This window comes from Ambystoma mexicanum, chromosome 7q, assembly GCF_040938575.1.
Source record: "Ambystoma mexicanum isolate Mex_15411 chromosome 7q, UKY_AmexF1_1, whole genome shotgun sequence".
NCBI classification, from domain to species: Eukaryota; Metazoa; Chordata; class Amphibia; order Caudata; family Ambystomatidae; genus Ambystoma; species Ambystoma mexicanum.
The window spans coordinates 998,056,855-998,077,811 of NC_090941.1; the positions used below are offsets into that span (position 1 = coordinate 998,056,855).

At 47.9% G+C, this 20,957-nt stretch overlaps 1 protein-coding gene across 3 annotated transcripts in view; it reads right to left on the reverse strand.

Annotated features, from left to right (window-relative positions):
- The window catches only part of RNF169 (ring finger protein 169), a 361,593-nt gene that overhangs the window by 33,979 nt on the left and 306,657 nt on the right, over window positions 1-20,957 (reverse strand). For all 3 annotated transcript variants that reach the window (XM_069640161.1, XM_069640160.1, XM_069640162.1), the window contains one exon: window positions 9,623-9,725. In XM_069640161.1, coding sequence (XP_069496262.1) covers window positions 9,623-9,725 — 103 coding nt within the window. The remainder of the gene's footprint in view (window positions 1-9,622; window positions 9,726-20,957) is intronic.

A 20,957-nucleotide genomic window follows, 5' to 3' on the forward strand; every position in this document is an offset into this window, starting at 1 on the left:
CTTGAGTGCTTTCTGACAATACTATGAGGGAGTTTATGAGTCTGGGTGAGGGGTACGGGGGAGGCAAGATTTGGAGCAGTACCCTTTGGGTGCGCTACAACAACTTTGACTGAACTCCTGGTAATAGGAACCCAACCTTTGGTAGACGTCTGTACTACACAGGTTGGTAGTGGGGCTGATCCCCAAAAGGTGATCAAGAGGGCGTCTGATTTATGGAAGCTCTTGGTTTTGTCAAGGTAGAATCTTAGCGCACGTCTGCCATCCAGACAGTGCAATACCCTCTGAGCCTCATCCTTACGGTCCGCGAAGAATGTCAGCAATACTATTCCTTCATTCAGGTGAAAAGAGGGGACTACCTTAGGATGAAATGCAGGGTGTGTTCTGAGCACCACCTTGTCCCTGTGAAATGTAGTATATGGCTCTGAAGCCACCAGCACCCGGATCTCGCCGATTCGGCATGCCGAGGTAAGGCCCACTAGCAGGGCCATCTTGATGGTAACAAGCCTGATGTCTGCGGACGCCAAAGGTTCAAATGGTTTATGCGCCAGGGTGCCCAGGACTACATTGAGGTCACACACCGGGCGTGGTTTCTTGATAGCTGGATACACAGTCTAGTCAGACCCGCCAAGTGCCTCTTAACCACCATATTCGAGGATGAACAGACTTACTCACCAGAGATCTTGTAGGCCCCAATAGCCGCCAGATACGTGCTTGTACGGGCATACTGGTGTATATGTACCTGCACCCCTGAATGGGCAAGGTGCGCTGAGAAGGATAGAACATCGTCCAACGAGCAAGTCCATGGATCAATTTCCTTTGATTCTGCCCAGTAACAGAACCTGGTCCACTTGCTTTTGTTCTGGCTGCTCCTGGTAGCATTGCTCCTAGCCCCTTGTATGATAGCCAGGTTAGCCTGTGACCGGTGCAGATGCTTCAGGGTGACCTGTTCAGGAACCACGCTCCAAGGGCTAACTTCTGCAGGGCGGGGTGAAACACCATGCCCCCTTGCTGAAAGAGTAGGTGTGCTGGACCCACCGGGAGGTACCAGGGGCTGATCTGACAGGCTAAGAAGTTGAGAACTTTTACTCCACCTCAGCTATTATAGCGCCAGATCCCGTGGCCCAAGGGATCTAAAAGCTCTCCAGGGTGATTTCTGCCTGGTGAACTCATCTGGCCTGCTCATTTATATCGGATACCTACTGGGTGGGGGCTTCCCCCCGCACCCCCTCATAATTGGTGGGAGCAAAAATGTCCAAGCATTCAAAAACAGAGGAACGCAGATATCTCCATGATGCTGGCACCTACGGAGAAGGGGGAAAAAGGCAGACCTGGGGAAATCCCCTTCCAGCCTCGGGAGTGTCCCGTTGACCAGCTGGCCACCAAAGACATTCAAGCCTTCATGCTGGATAATAAATCAGAGATCCGGAATTGTATGACAGATTTCCACTAAATTGGAGCAGTTGGATCAGAGAATGGTGGAGGTGGAGCAAAGAGTGGGGGAGGCGGAAGACCAGGTCCTGGAGCACTCAACTACATTGATGGACATGCAGCAAAAGATCCAGACCTTGGAAAGGAGAAGTGACATGTTAGAACACAAGCAGGAGGACATGGAAAACACAAGCTCATAGGAACAGTGGTGTCCCTTCATCGGTCTTGGACCAAGCCTTGGGAGAATATGTAGGTGACTTCTTCCATGCCCTGTTGCCGCATCTCAACAAATCTATGCCCTTATTAGATTACACCCATAGAGTGCGCCCTTACAGAGGTGCGACTTCAGAGACCTTCCCTGATGTCATCACGAGGGTCATTTTCTACACGATTAAGACATTATGGCAGTGGGCCGCTCTCGGGATGAACTAACGTTCCAAGGTTCCCCTCTACAGATTTTCCAAGATCTTGCTTCTGTTACAATCCAAAGGCAAAGAGCGCTCCGACCACCAACGCTATTCCTACGGGACAGGAATATAAAACATGGTTGTTTCCTACAGCATTACAATTCTGATTCAAAGGCTCTCCATACGATCTCTTGCTAGGAAGATGCAGAGAGGCTCCGAAAAGTACTCCTCTCCGGATAGAGAGGAGAGCCCTTTGCCTGAAACCTCCAAAAATGGTGAGCGCATCAAGCCAAAAATGCAGCGGTCTACCTGGTTGAAGGTCCATAAATGTCGTAATACGGGGAAGCTCCTGTCGGCGACTTGAACAGGAGCTTCTGCTTTCAGGAGGCTTCCCAGCATGAGAGGCGTTCTTGGCTTTGAACATTGCAAAAGTGCCACGTTATGCTATTCTGTATTGGCTACGGGCAACATGTGGTTCTTGCTCAACCTCAATTGATGGTCACACGAGGATCGGTGAGGCGAAAGGCCCTGCTGTTTTGACCTCTGTTCGGGCTCGATTTTTAAGTGGAATGGTTCTTTTAAAACCGTGGTTGGAACATTGCTACGAACAATCGCTGAATCAGGATGGTGACCGATTGTCACCTAACCCATACACCTTCTCCCGTGTTGGGTGAAGATACTATAAGCGACTCACATTGGCAGAAGTTGGGCTTTGTATCAACAAACGTGAAAGGCTTGAATTCCCCAGAAAAACGTAACTCTGTTTTGCGTAGGCTAAAGGATCTAGAAGAGTCAGTGATGTTCTTGCAAGAGACTCATCTCCTCCTGTGGATTCCATTCGCTTGCAGAGCAGACTTTCCTAAACAATTCCTGGCCTCCAATGGCACCAAAGAAGGGGGGGACAGGGATCTTGCTGGCCAAGGATGTTCACTTTGAGGAACTGGTTATACAAGACCCGGAAGGCCGATACAGTGAATGATTTTGGGGCAGTTGTACTCCCTAGTCTCGATCTATGCTCCAACGAAGGACACATCAGAATCTTTGAAGAACTGGAGGCTGCGCTTCTCTTCTTGGCAGGGACAGATTATTCTCAGGGGAGATTTTAAGAGGGTTCTGGACCCCAAAGACAAGAAACACGACCCCTCCACTGAGGATTTTAAAATCCTCAGAGTATTCTACATTTCTTTAAATCCCTGGGGTGGGCTTGGTGTGTTGAATCCAGGAGCGAGACTACCTTTTTCTCAGATGTTCACCGCTTCTCGCCCGCATAGGCTTAATTCTGGTACCACCTAGCCCCCACCTTTCAACTCATGCAATTTATTGATGGGGTTTCTATAGCTTATACATTGGCTGTTCACAAACTGAAGCAGCAGACCCGAACCCAGTTAGAATGAGGCATTTCTGAAATGGAAGGAAAATACAAGCAGGGTTGCTCCCCTAAACTCTACTCAGCTCTTCGAATTGCCCGAAATAAGCTGGAGGCGCTTTATGCCAAGGAGACAACCCAGTCTCCATTAGGGACGAAACAAGCTTATTACATTAAAACAATAAAGCCAACCGTCTTTTGGTGAGGAAACTGGCTCAAACTAAAAGGCGCAATACTATGGGGTGATACAATATGTCCTTCTGGGGACTGTAGCCTCAATATCTTCAACTATCTCTTCTTAAATATCTTCCTTCAAGCTTTTTGCTCATCCGCCTCCAACTCCCTCAGGGTCAGTCGCTTCTCCAAGCAACAAGTTGGTGGTAGATCTTTCTTCGGCTGGGGCCTCCCTTTGGAACAGCCCCCCTGCAACTTGAGGAGAACCATCTCCCGTTCCAGAAGCACCTCAAAACTGCACTCTTTCCTTATGCTTTCGCTCCTCTCTCCTGCTGAATTCCTGGCTGAAACTGTACTTGTTACCTGGCCACCCTCTGATTTCGGGCTTAGGTCCCCTCCCCCGCCAGTTACACACCTGCACTGCCTCCCTGGCAACCCCTGCACTTGGGGACCGTATTCTGTATACCTACAGTCCGCCACCAGCATTTGACACCCTATGTCCACACTTACCCTTGCACTTGCACTTGCCAGCAGCCGGCCCTACTTCGCTTATTGTTTTTATTTATTATATTACCCCCATGTACTGCACTGCCCCAGCCCCCCTTCCTCTTCCCCCTGCACTTGCACGTCTGAATTGGACTAGTAGGATCGCCGTTTGTCTTCCCCCGGTTCCCCCTCCCTTGCCGCATCGCGTTTTGAAACACCTGTGTAGGTGCGTTATAAATGCCATATCATAAGTAAAGTCAATATCACTTCACTTTACTATTCTTGGGCACAGTAGTTTACTGAAGAAAAAGTATTTAAACCTTAGGAGAAATCTAAAGAATTTCTCTGCGACACTGCATTGAATGGGCTGTGTGTCACCATACAAAAAGTGGATGCTATGGAGTTTGTCAGACTCCAAAAACAAAGGAAACAATCCAAATCGGGCCAGAACACGAGTGAGAAAAAGGGCTCACTCACTCTAAAGAGAGCTGGGGTCTCCAAGTTTAGAGGAATTAAGCACTAAAATGAAATTCTCCATAACAGGGACGTGTGAGAAAAACATTTTATGTGGCAACAACATCCTCGTATGTGTGGAATACTCTACCCTTGGGGCAAAATGATCTCTGCCCAAGCACACCTTTGGCACGGATCTAGGTCTGTATTCGACCAGAGCGGGTGCTGAAGACGTTTAGGAAACCGCTGCAGTCTAAGATTCCTGAGGTGCCATCATTTTGGAGACTAATTGCAAGTTGCATTACAGCATTGCCTGAGGGGACAGGAATTTTTGCTGCTGTATTTGCAGCCTTTGACTTTCCTGAGGATTCGAAGCATGTGTGAAATCTCTTTTGTAATAAAATGTTAGCCCAATGAATTGGATCCTCAGCAATGCAGGTCTGGTCTTCAGACAATCCTGACCCTTCGGCCCTTAGAGGATCCTCTGAGTCCCCGGTATTTAAGCCCATTTGAGAGGATGCTCAGGAAACAGTCTGGTGAGTTCAGCCCCCTGATGTGGATACTTTGTATTGCCGGCAGATTTATTTTAGCTCCTGGAAGGAGATCCCGCAGTTGGACCCTGGTAGCTTTAGCCCCTGGGCGATGATCCTCAGGAGTGACCACAGTAACTTTAGCCCCTATTCGGGGTACGTCTTGAGTGGGCTCTGGTATCCAGGCTGGTACCTCTGCAGGGTACCTTGGGGAGAGTCCCCGTAAGCTTCAGATCTACATGGCTCGTCCAAGTCTTAGAAGACATCCCGGGAAGTAGTCTCCTGTCTGGGTGCCTGGAAAAGAAGCAGAACCGTTATAAATTGCACTGAACTCCTTCAGGTGGACCGATGAATGATATGGAAGACTACCTCCAACCTCTGTAGTATTTTGAGTGCCTGCACGGAATGTGCGTCACAGTAAGGATGAGCTTCACCAATGGTCGAGAGCAAGTCACTCTAAACAAAAGTTATGGGGACCCGCCACCATGTAGTGCTGCCAATAGGGTACATACAACAAATCATTAAATCTCCAGCAGAGGGAAAAGGCAGACTGCGGGAACCAGGCAGAAAGAAGATAGACGAGACTAGAAAAGCAGGCAAAAATCCAGCAGGTGCTACCATGTTTCCGATCCGGACCGCACAGAGAAAAGACAAAGCTCGGGGTGGGGCTTAGGAAGACTTGGCTAAGGCTATGCATGTGCCAGCACTGGCAAACATTTTAAAAACAAATTCATGTTTTTCTGCGCTTTCAAAGGTGCTCCTGTCCCAAAAGACAATGTCCGCAAGTATGGAGGAAAGGGGTCAGGATGTAGGAGCAAGAGGGATTCATATTAACAATAGTGATCACTTGTTCAGGATAAATCCTAGTAAATTTGAATAGAGAGCAAGATTCTGAATTGGCAGAAATGTTTTCACATGTAGGTTGTGGATATTTTTATAACTAGTCGGGGAGATTTAATTCAGTACCTGCTCCGGATCCCAAAGTGACTTCAATCGCACAATTCCATTTCTGATGTCCAGAATTTTAGTAGCGATATTCCTGAAGTGAGTTACATGCTTCTGAGGTAGAAGTAGGAAAAGGGCTGGCTAGTTTGGATACAATTTTAGACTGTTTAAACCATTTTCAAGAATGAATTGAATAAGAAAATATAGCTTTTTGGCTTCTGATAGACCTTTTGTATGCTTTGCATAGAGACATTACATGGAGTGGCATTTTTACACCATCTTCGCTGTAGTTGCCCCTTCATTTATCTTCTGTAAGGAATAAAAGTAAAGCATGCTTTTTGGAAATGGTCAAACATTTGCCATTGCCTTCTGCAGACCTCAAACATGTCACATTGCATAACAAATACAGTGGTGGCAGCACATTTGAAGATCCCTTTCTGAGAGGTGAACTGAAAGGTCATCACCCAGAAGATGCAGGAGGGTTGCCTTCAGGGAAAATTCCATTAAAAGGGTCTTGAAATTGCCTCCCTGTCACAGATTCCCAACAAAAAAGGAATACACAGCCCAGTTAATTCTTGAGGATTTAGGTCTCAGCTAAAAACCACCTTGCTCTCCAAGACGGATCAATTAGGTGCTGGACAAGGAACAAGTCGGCATAGACTGCCAACAGACCTGTCTCTGCAAGACTTCTACCTCAAAGACTAGCAACACCTGAGGGATTCCTATTATAGGGTGCCTTTAGTTGCACTTGAATCCTCCAGTTCCTAGCATCTTTACTCATCTTTCCTGTTGATTACTCTTTGTTAAGAGCCTTTTGTCCCATCTTTGTTCTGGGGACGGTGAAGCCAGTCGCCTCTGCCCTGTCTGTTCTTCAAGGTCTGATTGCCAAACCACATGCTGCTTCTTCATAAGCTTGAATAAAAAAGTGCATAATTGTTTTCCAGGCCCACATTCCTGAAACCCTTTACAGACATCTTTAACAGTGACTGCTTCACCAGCCAGACAGCTTAAGGCTGCAGCCTGCTGGGAACAAACAGCAATTCAAGCCATGGTGCAGCCCTTACTTTAGTAAAAGAAAATACAAAACCAAACACAAGTAAAATATACAAATACAGTTCTCCCTGCTTAAAAATAAATTTTAAAAAAGGGCTAGAAAATGAATTGAAACAAAGGAAACATGCTGATGGGTGAACGGTAGCCTGCCTTGCACATGCAAGGGCATGCAGGAATTTGGGCAGGGTCAGTATAAAGAATATGGAAAGGTTATTTTTAAATTATACATGGTTTCAGGGATTCGCCAGTTGGAAGGTAGAAGTAAATATAAAATATACCATTAGGAATAAACATTCAGTAACACTCTGATAAACCAAGTAGAAATTTCTTAAAATAGTTAGGTTTGACAATTGGAATCTTATGATTGATGTATGATGACTGTGATGCTGGAAATGCATTGGAGGGACAGGGCCTCCTTGTCCTGTAGTCCTTTTTCATTCGTGTTCTGTATTGTTTTCTGCCCAGGAGTCCATGTGGGACTCCTGGCAGTGCAGCTCTTCCTGTTTATAGTTTGGTGTACAGACCCATGGGATACCCTTATGGCAGCCATGGGTGGGGGTAAAACCCTGTGCCCCTAGTGTATGTTTTTTGGGCACCTGTGGGTGGCCAACAGAGCAGGGTATGGGCTGGTGGCAGCTCCATGCTGAATTTGACAGGTGCTCTGAGTATCCTCCATTTTGGGATACCCAGGCCCTGACTGGCTGTTGGGCAGAGGTTCCATATATGGTGTTCTAAAGTCCAGTCCAGACTGGAGCCTTCTCAGTGACTATGTTGTGGGTACACCCTGTGGGTGGGACCTGGGTGAATGGAGTGTGTGACCAATATGCACTGCTTGTTGTGGCTGTCTGGTTTCTGGTATCAGAGACAAAGACAGAAAGCCCTGCCCGAAAATGGCCTGAATGCAGTGTGTAGTGTTGAATGGCTGGGTACTTGTCCCAATCCACATTCCTTGTTGTGAGTGTGTGAGAGGGAGGAGTGTGCCCTGAATGCACTGTGTGCCCAATTGGCTGACTGACTGCATGAATGCCCTTCTGTATTGTTGGCTGCTGAGTGTGAGCCAGCAGTGTGGATGAGAGACAGGATAGTATATCTGGGGACCTCTCACCACTGGAAATGGTTCAGAAGCTGTGTCTACACTTGAAGAGTAACTGGAACTCCTGATCCTCGACGCCCAGCTGGAAGAAGAAGACTTGCTGTTGCATTTGCTTCGACCTGATCTGAAAGCTGCCGAATTCATCGAAGACTGATCCAAGAGAGGACCTGGTAAGGCGCCCTCTTCCCGTGCTCCGAGGGACCATCGAGCACCGCTAACCTTCGCCGAAGCGCCCTGGAAGTCAGACCCTCGAAAGGCTGCCGACCGGAGACGGGTGAAGCACCCTGACTTCGCTGCTGTCTAAATCCATTGCAGTCGACGAGGGTTTGCAGGTTTGTGTAACCGCTGGAGTCCCGAAGTTGGGTTGCCCCAGAAGAGGGGACCGCTTGACGCCGTGCCGCCGACGACCGGAGCCGCCCGCTCCTTTGCCTAAGAACATTTGAATCGAAGGACTCCCTTGTCCACACCGACCGCTTTATCCTCCCAGAGAGAGTCGAGGCAGCCGACGAGAATCCGCCAGTGGGTTTCCCGCCACCTGAAGGCCTCAAACACTGAGGTGCCCCGCACACCTCATCCTTGCAGGACGTCGCAGACTAGCACCGCCAGGATCGACATTGTGGTCTCGGCACCCTCAAACTTCTAATCAGCGCCAAGTTCACTTTCTTTGACGCCTCTCGACGATCTGTGACTCCTGCTTGAAAGGGGGGGTCACTCGAGAAGGATCCATCGACGCTTCTTCGAAGAACTCTGCTCCACCAGGTACATTGGGGCGGGGGGGGAGGGGGCTTGTGCTAGATCTTTATTTTAGAGGTTGCCTGGGTGGGGGGGGGGGGGAGGATCTCCACACAGAACTGTGTGTAGTGGTAGGGGCCAGAATTCTGCTCATTGTTTCAACCATCTTGCTTTCCTTCCCATGTCTATTGCTGGTTTCCTTGTTATTGACCTGTGTGACATTCTGACAGTATAGTTGATGCACTTTAATGAGCTCTGATAATATTGGTGGTACCACTTTAGAATTGTATATATTTGCCATTGTTGACTTCTGTGTACAAAGTGAGTTATTGTGATAGTGCACACACCCTTGAATATTAATTATATAAAGACTGTCTTCAGTAATACAGTGTGGACATTCCTTTGTGGGGGCTTGGGGACTACACTGTACTTAAGAGCCAGCCTGCATCACCTCCTGAGAAGCTAGGCCTTGATTGCTTGTCCATTGCTACCATAGAGAATCTTGGCTGGGGTCCTCTGCCTCTCCTCTACCATATAGAGAGCAGAAGTACAGACACCCCCCTCCAGTCTTTACAATGACTCTGCATTTGTAATGGGGAAAAACCAGTTACATTTGGGTAATTTCCTGGAAAACCATGCACTATTCTTCCTGTAGGAATTGCAAACAGCTAGGTCTACAACATCTATTAGCAAGGCACAGAAATGCACTATAGAGGTACTAGATAGACTCCTAGCAGACTGAAGTGTAATGCACTGCGCTGTGGAAAAGGGCGATTCTTTGCAACATGGGTTTGAAACCCAATCAGGCTAACGCAGTACTTACTCTTTCATAGTTCTAAGGGTGATAGGGTATCAAGAGATGGTAAACACGAAACACCGATTACTACAGCGCTTCTACTCAAGCATTTGCATGAAGCAATATAAAAAATAACCAAATGATTATCGGCACAATTACCTTCACTTTGTTGCTCTGGGAAGACTTCCGCCTGCTTTTTGTTCTGCCATCTTTCATTGCATCACTGCAGCTTCGACTTCGCTCTGCCCCGATGTTGGTATTCCTTTAAGGACCATGGTAAACGTAAAAGCATTGTTAAAAACCCTTAACAAATGAGAATCTTCTGAAACACCTACAATTTAATTTTAAAGTAGCATGCATCTTATAGGAAAACGACATGTTTAATAAAATGCACAAGTAGGTGCTAATTGAGGAGGAATTATAGGGCATCTGAATTCTTTCATGAATAAGGGTCACAAGACAAAGCTGCAATGCAATCTGTTCCTCCCTTACTAGTTTTATTGTTTTTACATTAACTGTAACAAGTTCATTTCACATGGACAGCTTCTGTGGTACATCAATCCTGTGCGTCCATCGGTAAAATCAAACATAATGGATTCGAAGGAAGAAACAGCAGGGTTCCATAAGCATATTTTATAACTTTATCCAATGCTACCACTGCTAGTTTTAGCAATGTAGGTCCACATAAACAAGTTTGTGTATGCCAAGCTGCTTGGAGACACTTTCAGATTATGGAGCATCTACTTTCCCAAACATGAAAACGCTTCTGGCAGTATGTGCAGCAACACTCTGTAAACCCTGAAATCCTGGGGAGTTGCTAGGCCAGGGCAAGCCCTATGTGAAGTTTAGCCAATTCATTTGCTAGGACAGAGGATGCTTATTTCAAATTTCCGATTCATCAAAATTAATAGAATTGAAATGGGTCCCATTACACTACCTGGGTAACAGATGGTGTGCAAAGTCTAGAACTCTAAATGAATTGTCGCCTACTGCAGCATGTGCAACTTGACAACCTTGTGTACCATTTGGTGGAATTAAACTTGGGACCACTTAGGCTGCTTTGGGTAGTGCTAAAAATCCATAGACTTGGAATCCCACTGTAGAGTCATCAATGGGGACCTGTGCAACCTGAGCTAGTGGAGGATAGCAAGGAGGTCATATACAGCATGGATGCTCAACCCTTTACCACCCAGTGTAAGACCACCAAGGGGGTCATAGAAGCCCCCATACCTCCACCAACATCTACCCCTCAACACAGGGAAAGAAGGTCTATAACTCTAAAAATACCTTCCACTAAGGTGATTACCAAGAGCACTGTAAGGTCCCTAGTCAGCTCCAGACAACCAGCATAGGAAACAAAACCTGTTCCTTTGAGGGACCAACATTGCCACAGAAGACTGGCCATCTGGCAAAGGTGTTTTATTTTTATGCACTAATAAAAGGATGCAGGTAATTTCATCTCTGAAAGGGTAATCTGCTGATCAGATTCCCCTTCATAAACTCAATGCCAAAAGAATAGTGTGCATCTGATGCTGCCTCATCAGTATAATGGTTGTGGGCTACATTGACCCACTCAGCAGAATTCCCATTCATAACCAAGCTGCGCTTTCGCAGTTAACAGCAAAATGGCTATGCTGGATCCTTGGAGCACCACGGCATCGAAACTGCGTTTTGCAGCAACAAAACTATGGCTGCACCATCTTGCTAGACCCCTATTGGGCGAGTTGGAACAGGGGGCACAGAGAAAGATGCCAGTGTGTTCTTGGGTGCACCCAAAAGAAGTGAATCAAAGCAGCGCTGCTCTGCGGCTTGCAAAAAGTTCCCATTGAAAAGGGAATATTTTACACTAAAAAGGATGCTGTCCTGACGCTATTTTCATCTGTTCATCAAACTACTTTTTTTAATGAGACCTTGCCATGCCCATCCATATTCACATTATGCTACAGCAGAAGAAAGCATGATCCCTGCAGTCAGCAAAATCTGAAAAAGGCAAAAGAAGCCGCGGGAAACGCTCGACATTGCAGTCATAAAATGTTAAAGATCAATGCTTCAAAGAAACCCGAGCTCTCTGGGCCCATGTCAATTTCAGTGCATCTGTGTTTCAAACAAATTTCTGCATACAAGAAACTAACTATGGCTACAGAACAATGTGGGAATTCGAGTGGAAGAGAAAAACTGAATTTGAAAGGAAAATGCCAGCAGTCACCACATGTTTAAATGTACATTTACACATAAGAAAAATACCGGTTTAAAAGTGTATGTTTGATAAAGCCCTGCCCTTATCTAGCAATGTAAAGGGTTTTGTGCTGTGTAACACAGGAGGTTTTATACAACAGGCTTTCTTCGGATTCAGAACTCAAATAAAAAATAAAGAATTGGCTACATGGGGAAAATCAGCCCCAAACAGGTTTCTGCTTGGGGGTTGCTAGCAACAGAAGGCCCCTCACAGTAGATTCTAGGGCACACATGGGTGATAATTGCTACCTTGGCAGACTTGTCTGGGATGAGGCCTCTTACAATAGAAATTCTGGGACACCAACCTGTGAAGTGGAGAATAAACATTCAAACTGGGAAACCCCTTCCCCACCCTGGGCTGAAATAACAGTTGGTGGTAGCTGAGAAAAAAAAATGGGCCAAGTGAAGGACAAAGGCCTGCCCCATTTGTTTCCTAAGACTACGTTATTCATAAAATGTTAAGACTTAACTTTTTGCATTCCTGCGAAGTCCTATTGCAAAGATAAGTTTAAATGTAATTGTGGGTTTTAATTTAAGATGCTGTAGCCGTCACCGACATATGGGGAACAGAAATGGCAGAGAAGGGGACATTCTAAGGAAAGTGTACATGCGCCTTTGAAATTCAATACGGATATGCCCAATAATCTATGCACATGTATAATGTTATGTAATTCTAGGCCAAATATTTTACTGAAAATGACGAAAAGTTGTTAAACTGGCAAAACAAGGTCCTACAACTAAGAATTGGACTGCCATGCTCTACATAAAATATGTAATCTGCCCATGTGATTTGTTAATATGCCACAACTGTAAAAATGTGCCTTTTATTTCAAAAATAGGTTGTGGCAAAATTAACTGTGGGAGGTTCTGAACATAGTAAACCCACATCATAAAGCTGATGTCAGGTTTCAAAGACTCCAATCAGGTAACAAGAAGGCGGTAACAATCACCACTGTCTAAGACAGTTGTTTAGGGCGTCCTCAGCTAAGCATGCCCTACCATATGATTATGCAATGTCACAATGCTTTATATAAAGGGTGGCTGACAGAACTCTACACACTCCTGAATTTCCAGCGCCTGCGTTCCTGATATTCTACATTCATCTTGCCAGATTCCGCTGCAAGGCCAAAGCATAGCTGACCCTACTCCAGCTAGGCCAAGAGTCAGAAAATCCCACTAAAATCCAATAACCAAGGGAAAAGCTGTGGTATCTTTAGCATCCTGTGACCAGACCAGCTTCTTGCCTGCTGGCTGCATGCCCGCTGCACTTCTGCCATCCAGCGCCAGAATTGCCCACCTGTTTGCTTTAAGGGGTGCCCGCCGTACGGTGACCAGACCTGGTTGACTGTTCCAAAATCCCAAAGCGTGGACTGCGAGTATTTCCCATCCCATAGAAACACAGCCTACCCATCCTGACCCTTTTATCTTTATTCGACTCTCTAAGCCATTCTATCCATGCCTTGGTAATTTGTCCTACTGTCAGAATCCTTTGTGCATCTGGTCTGATTTCCTAGTGTTAGCGCCATTCTTTCATTCACCCCATCTTGTAACTCCTTAGCGATCTTTGGAATAATTGAAATTCCTATATAGATCTGAACGCGGGGTGAAAGTTGCAAATTAACCCAGGATCCTACCGTGTCTATTTAATATAGTCTTAATAATCTAGTTTAAGTAAAAACGGTCTTTCCTTCCCAGACGATTCTCTATTTCACGGCTTCATTTTGCCAAAATGGAACCTCCCTTTATCTTGCAAATCTCATCCAAATCTTCAGCTACAACCATCCTTTCACTCTTATATTGTCCCTGTGATGTGCATCTATCCCCCAGCCCAAAAACTGCATTACAAATCTGAATATATCACCAGTTTTTCATAAAAAACATTTGTGTCATTTAAAAGAGCAATTGAGAAAAAAAATGCAACTTTCCAACGTATGATTCAGCTGCATCGTGTTCTTACTTTCAACTTGTTTTTGGACTGTATGCCTTTTGTTGAGAACCTGCTTTGTGATTGCCAGTGTTTATATATTACTGCCACTGTGAAAAATCATATTTGCCTCAGATTTAACCGCACATTAATTATTTGTCAATTTCCGAGTGTCATTTCATGCCATAACAAAGGGCTTTAAAATCCGTTTCGCCTCTTATTTTGTGAGGGAAGGTCGGATTTTGATTCCGTTTGCTGCACGATATCCCTGCTGCCTCTTTCGGTCCATTGCACATTCGATTCATAGGGGTTTGGGAGGGCATTGCAGGGGGAGATCTTAACTCCCGTGCTATCTACCCAAAGAAAAAGTGCTCCTATTCATTTGTGCTTTGTATATGTTCTTGTAGAAGGTTAACCAAGTGTATTGCTTCAGTTTCCATTGTAATTATCACCCCATTTGTGATTGGGCAGCAATCTTAAAATTGTATGATTTTCTTTGAATTTTAAAAATAAATATTGCATTCCCTCCCACCAACCGGCCTGGTTCATGGTCCATTGTGACCCGGGGTATTTGAAAAAGAGGGTGTGAGACGGGTTGTGTGCCATCTCAAATTGAATTCATAGAATATAAAGAGAAAGCATTCCAATTGTGCACTACATACTAGGCTAAGACCAAGGTGTGTCACCCGATTGAAATCCTTAACATGGTTAGCAGCAACTGCTCTACCAGTGGTAAGAGGACTCAGGCGACAGTTGTCCATTTGACAGCTGCAGTGATAGCCAAGTCTCTCCAGCATAGGGGTGGCATTTGAAATATGCACCCCTGTACCAAAACTATGAGGATCATAACAGCCCATGTTTTAGGCTTAGCGTTCAACTGTCGGTTGCTGGTGGTCTTTTCTCGTGTATGTAGGGACGATCCTCTCTGACTGCCAGGACTCCCTAAAGTGGAACATGGTGAACCAGCCGCCAGAGAGGCTGGTACACAAAGAAAAGAAAGTGATGGGGAAAAACCCTGAGGAGATGTGGAGTAGTGGAGAAACCGGACTGAAGAGAAGAAAAGCAGCAGATGTCACGTGGCACTTGCAGGTGAGCCAGTAAAGCAGCAGCGGTCTTATGGAACTCGCAGATGAACTAGTATACATTGTCTAGAAATAGACTGGAAGAAACAGGCAGAGGTACCCAAAGACTGAATGCAGCAGACGATACCTGGCAAGTAGGTGAGAGCAGCGGTAGAAAATCATGGTTACTCACTGTAGTGACAACCTTACTCCTAGTCCATAGTCCCCTTTCCTCCAGAATTATGGGACATTCCTCTGTCCTGTGGGACGGGACCGGAGCACTTTGTAAAAAGCATTAAAAAAAAACATTTAAAAAAAAAAAAGACCCTCTTTTATGCAGGGTACCGCACGCATGCAGCTGTAACCCTGCCCTCCTTAGCTCCGCCCAGCGCATCACCCATCACTCCTTTTCTATCGCCAGGTCAGAGACCTTTAAGCAATAATAGAGTAACATTAGAGGGGACGGCGGGCGGGTGTATGGAGGAAAGGGGACTATGGACTAGGAGTAAGGTGGTCACTACGGTGAGTAGTGACCTTATTATACTCCTACGTCCCGTCTCCTTTCCTCCATACTTCTGGGAGATTCCCAAGCACTCCCCACAGGAACAATGGGTGGATGGAAACCTACTGAAAAAGGGGTTTTCAGCACAGCCTGGCCAAACTGAGCATCAGATCTGGAGCTCAGGTCGAAACAGTAAGGTTTGCAAAAAGCCGATGAGGAGGCCCAAGTAGCTGCTTTCGCAATGGTCTCCCAGGGGATATATTTTTGGAAGGCAACAGCAGCTGCCTTGCCCAGTACCAGATGTGCATGAACCCCTTTAGGAGGCTGGAGACCGTGAACAGTGTAAGACTCCATAATACAGGCAGCAATCCATCTGGAGATAGTCGCTTTGGAGGCCTGCTTACCCTGCGCGTTACCAAATGTCACCAAAAGTTAAGAACTAAATTCAGATGTTCTTTCCAGATAGGACTTAAGAGCTCTTCTAACATCCAGGCAATGCAAAACCCTCTCAGCTTCCGGAGCCGGGTTTGGAAAGAAGACAGGCAGGGAGATGGACTGATTTAGATGGAAATCAGAAACCACCTTTGGTAGAAAGAAGGATTTGTCCTTAGGACCATTATCCTTGTGAAAAACCAAGAAGGGATGCTCCACTGACAAAGCTTAGAGCTCACTCACATGCCCTGCCGAAGTAACGGCGACCAAGAAACAACCCTTCCACGAAAGGTGCTTAAGATCTACCGTAGCCATTGGTTCTAAAGGCTTATGGCACAAGGCCGTAAGGACCACATTCAGATCCCACATCGGATGCATGCGGTTTGCGAACAGGAGGGTAAAGACGCATTAGACCCGCAAAGTTCTGTTTAATCACTGGATTTGACAGTGAAAAAGAGCACTGGTCCGTGGATAGGTAGGTAGGCGGCCACGGCCGAAAGGTAAGTCCTGCATGACAGTACATGAATGCCCGACTCTGCTAAATGAGAGACTAAGGACAGCACTGTGTCCATCGTAGCCACCCTGGGGTCCAGCTGTTTGGCTAAGCACCAGTAACAGAACCAAAGCCACTTGCTTCTATACTGAGACCTCGTCGAGGGTTTCCTGGCTACCTGAAGAATGCGCATGTTGTCAGCAGGCCGGATGGGATGTTCTAAAGATCTGAATTCTGGCACCATGCCGCCAAGCTGAAATATTGTGGGGAGGGGTGCCACAGCTGGCCATCTCTCTGGTGAAGCAGATCGGGAACCAACAGAAGCCTGAATGGTGGACACACCGACAGATGTTGAAGCTCTGAAAACCAGAACCTGGCCAGCCACCATGGCTGTATGAGCAGATGAGAACAGTTCAGTGTTCTTCAGCTTGCAAATCGTCTGATGAATCAGAGGCCGGGGCGGAAAAGCATAGGCCCTCATGTTGTGCCAGGGAATCTCGAGAGCATCTCCCAGAGAAGAGGCTCCCAGCCCATTTCTGGAGGCATAAAGGACGTTTTTTGTTTGCCAATGTTGCGAAGAGGTCCACCTCCGGAGTGCCCAAACACAGGAATATCTGTAAGAGGACCTCAGTTTACAATACCCACTCGAAGCGGACTCGGCTGAGGGCATCTGCCGTAACGTTCAGCTAGCCCGGGATGTGTACTGCCACCAGCCAGACACCATGCCGAACCGCCCATTCCCAAATCTGAATGGCAAGATCCACAAGAGGAGGGGACTTGGTGCCCCCCTGCTTGTTGATGTAAAACATGGACACCACATTGTCCGTGCGCACATGAACCACTTTGTTGGCAATGACCGGCCTGAGCACCAGGAAGATCGCCAGAAGCTCCAGATGATTTATATGAAGGAACTTGTCCTTGGGTGACCAGAGGTCGGAGACCTGAAGAAGATCCATCGTCGCACTCCACCCCAGAAGGGAGGAGTCCATCGTGATCGGCATCATCGGAGCAGGGTCTTGAAAACCTGCACCCACGACAGGTTGCTGAGAGACGACCACCACCCAAGGTCCATTCTCATGAAAGCCGTAATCGAGATTATCTTGGAGTCCGGATCCACAGCCTGACGCCAAGAACTCTGAAGAGCCATCTGCGTCCGCCTCATCTTGAGCCGAGCAAGAGGAAGAGCCAATACGCACAAGGCCATGAGGCTCAGAAGCCTCTGGAACCACCAGGCCGACATGCTCTCCGACTGTGCAAAAATCTGACACGTGGCCAATAGATCCACCATTCTGTTCCCGGTCAGGTAAACTCTGCAGTCGATCGTGTTCCAACGAAAACCCAGGCAAGTCAAGTCAGAGACCATCATGGTAGATTTCCGCCAGTTCACCGACAGCCCAAGGTGAAGCAGGAGCTGGAGGAGATACTGAAGACTGCTCGAGGCTTTCAGCGGACAAGGACGGCGCAGCAGCCAATCGTCCAAATACAGATACACATGGATACCCTGAAGCCGAAGATGAGCTGCAATAACCGACATCTTCGTAAAGACACGCGGTGCCGAGCCAAGGCCAAAAGGGAGCACTTGGAACTGGAAGTGCTCCTCCCCCACGGAAAACCGTTGGCATTTTGCCCTTCTGTAAAGAGGACTGACAAGGCCTGGAATTTCTCTTGGGGTAGAGAAAGATTGAACTGGGAAAGGTCTAGGATGGTGCGCAGGCCAGCCTGGTTGGGTTTGGGCACCGTAAGCGACTGACAAGACCCACCGGTCCTCTGTTATGTCTGCCACACCTCCCAATGAGACGCAATGCGTCCTCCCACTGGGGTCTCGTGCGAGCACAGAAAACCCTAATTTAGCTGGTTTGTCGGTGGCAGCGCCACCTGAATCTGAGGAGGAGGCTGAGGAGCGGGAGAAAAACCAACTCTGTTGCTGCCTTCAGAGGGAATTTCCCAAATGGGTGTCAACCCTGCGGGAATTGCGATCTAAAAAAACCTGAAACCAGAGGAAGGCCGAGGGTTTGACAACGATCTCTATGCCCTGAAAGGTGGTTTTACCAGGACAGACAAGGACTTGGCGGTTTGAGTGCGGTCCTTAGTTTTGGTCAGCTCCACGTCTGTTGTAGAAGAGCTCCTTGCCATCAAAAGGCATGTCCAAAACCTTATCCGGCACCTCCTTATAGAACTTGGTGGCATGCAGCCAAGCCTGACGAGAGGTATCTACGCCAAGCATAAGGTCCCGGGCCGAGGTGTAGACATGATGCGCTGCAGCCTCCAGCAGATCCTGTGCCAGGACCCTGGCATCCGACAATCCTGCTTTGAAATCTTCTAACTTTTCAACAGGAATGAACTCTTCAAACTGCATTGGCTTGATGCAGCTGCAGGGCCAAGTTAGCGAAAATCTTCCTCCAAGGGAGTCGAGAAGCTTGTCCTCTTTGGCCAGAACCTGTGTAGCCGTCGTAGAAGAGGATGACGCAGGTCTGGATTGCAAAGTGGCTGCAGCCACTACCGTGGAAGAGGGGGGCGGACACGAAGTTCAGGCCACCTCTTCCGAAGAATGGAGCCTTTAACGCGCGTCAATCTTCTTGTTGACAAACAGTCCCGAGTGTGGTTTCTCCCAGACTTTACGTACCTCGGCTAAAACATCCTTCTGCAAGAACAAGCCGGTACGCTCCGAAGAAGACAAGGTGAACGCCCCCGAAAGCACGCCCTCCTGCGGAGCGGGTGCCTCGGGTACTGGAACATCCAGACACATGTCCAGCACCCGGTCATGAAAGTCTGAGAGCGGGGCTGGTCTTCGCTGTCCTGATCGCCCAGCACGTCGTCCGACAGGTCCAGATCAGGCTGAGTCGCATCCAGCACCACAATAGCCTTGTCCACTGGGGACAACGGAGGCAGGGGTGGAAGAGTTGGGGGAGGCCCAGCCGGTAAGGGTGGCGCCGGGGGAACCACAGGCACTGCAGGGACCGCAGGCTGGCATATCTCCCTAAACCATCCTCAAAAGTACTCCTTCATGGGGTCGGAATGCATAAGTCTTTGAAGCTTGCCGAAAAGCGCATCCTCCGCCGATGATTTGGCGCGACTGGAGGAGGCCTCTCATGAGCGGAGTAATTCCAGGGGCGCAAGGGAGAGGGTTGCCAAGAGGTCCCTTTCCCCGCATAAGTCAAGGGCGCCAATGCCACAGGAAGCGAGACATTGTGCGGTAGGGGCATCTGAGCGTTCCAGTTATAAACTGGACGAAACTGATGTGCACAAGGAAACTGATGTTCACCAGAAAAACCACCCCCTAAGGTCGATGGCCTAGTTGTAAGGAATGTATCCAAAATGGCCCCCGTGGTCTTCGCGGGAACGGCCGCCATTTTGTTGGCACCTAAGGAGAACTGCGACACGTGTGGAAGGGAGGCAGGGGTCCCCACAGGTGGGTCAGGGGTCTTAATTTTAGCCTTAACACAAGGAACCTCAGTCGAACCGGTACTGTGTGGCCTAGGATGTCTGACATGCTAACAGCCAAACTAGCCTTCAAAAGGAAGGACCTCGGCACTGCCGGTCCAAAACCTCTGTGCCCCCTCAACCAATCTGGAGTCACTGCAAGAGCGGGAACGATGAGGAACACCTCAACGACAAGACCTTAACACGCCTCTCAGAACTGTTGGTCACCTTAGCCTCTGAGGGACCTCGGACTAGAATCCGGTAAAAGCCTCTTCACGACGGGCCTCTAACTTCCGTTCAGTATCAACAACCTCAGCAGAGGCCTCAGGACATACCCCAGTATTTTTATGGGAAGCTCCAGACAAGGAGCCCTCGAAGCAAGCTCCGGTACCCGACACCTCAGTAGAACTGGGCCCACAAATAACCCCCACAGGAGGGGCCTCGGAATGTAATCCAGAGTCAATAGGCCCCTTACTGAAGCCCTCTGAGAAATCTACGGTACAGTTTTTAGGCCTGGAAGGCACCTCAGGGCAAGCCCCGGTAATAGCTTTGCCGCTCCTCCCGGACCGGGAACACCCCGGGAAGGAGTCCCCCGGCCGGGGTGCTCTAAAAACGACAGTACTCACTGGCCGTTTCTTCTCCTCGATGAAAAATTGAAAATGCACTGGGGAGTACGGTGAAACACTTCCTCCCACCGCTCCAAACGACGTTGAAGTGCCCGGATTGAAAGGAAGTCGCAATAAAAGCAGGAGTCCCACCGGTGGTCCGGACCCAAACACTCTAAACAAAGAGGATGGGGATCCGCCCTAGCAAAGCGTCGCTGACAAGATCATCAATTTGGAAAGTCTAGCTGAAACGGCATAGACGGACTACCACGCGACCGCTAAGCAAGAGAGGAGGAAATGGAAGAAAAAAAATCTTCCGAAGATGCAAGTGCGTCCAGTCCCGAGCCAGCGGCGAAAAGGACTGAAGGTCAGAGCTAAGGAGGGCGGGGTTACGGCCGCGTGCGGTAGCCCGCGTAAAAAAGAACAGGACAATCTTTATATGATGCTTTTTACAAAGTGCTCCGGTCCCGTCCCACAGGACGGAGGAATGTCCCATAAGTATGGCGGAAAGGGGACGTAGGAGTAAGAGGAACAGGAACATAGAGCGCAGCTCTCAAGGCACCAAAAGGAAGGCAGGTTAGAATCAGGGAAGAGCGTATAGTAACGAGTGGTTAGGAAGATACAAAGTTGCAACACAAGGAGCCAGCGTTCACTGTATTTGTTGGATCGATGGATGGTAAGCTCTTCCCTCTGTTGTGTGGAATGCATGTCAGGCGTGGCGGCCATCTTGATGTTGGCCAATGTGGTTCCCACAGTGCAAGCGGCCAAAAAGCATTTGGAATGTGTCTGAGGGCAGAGGAAGTACCACAGGGGGCGCCTGGA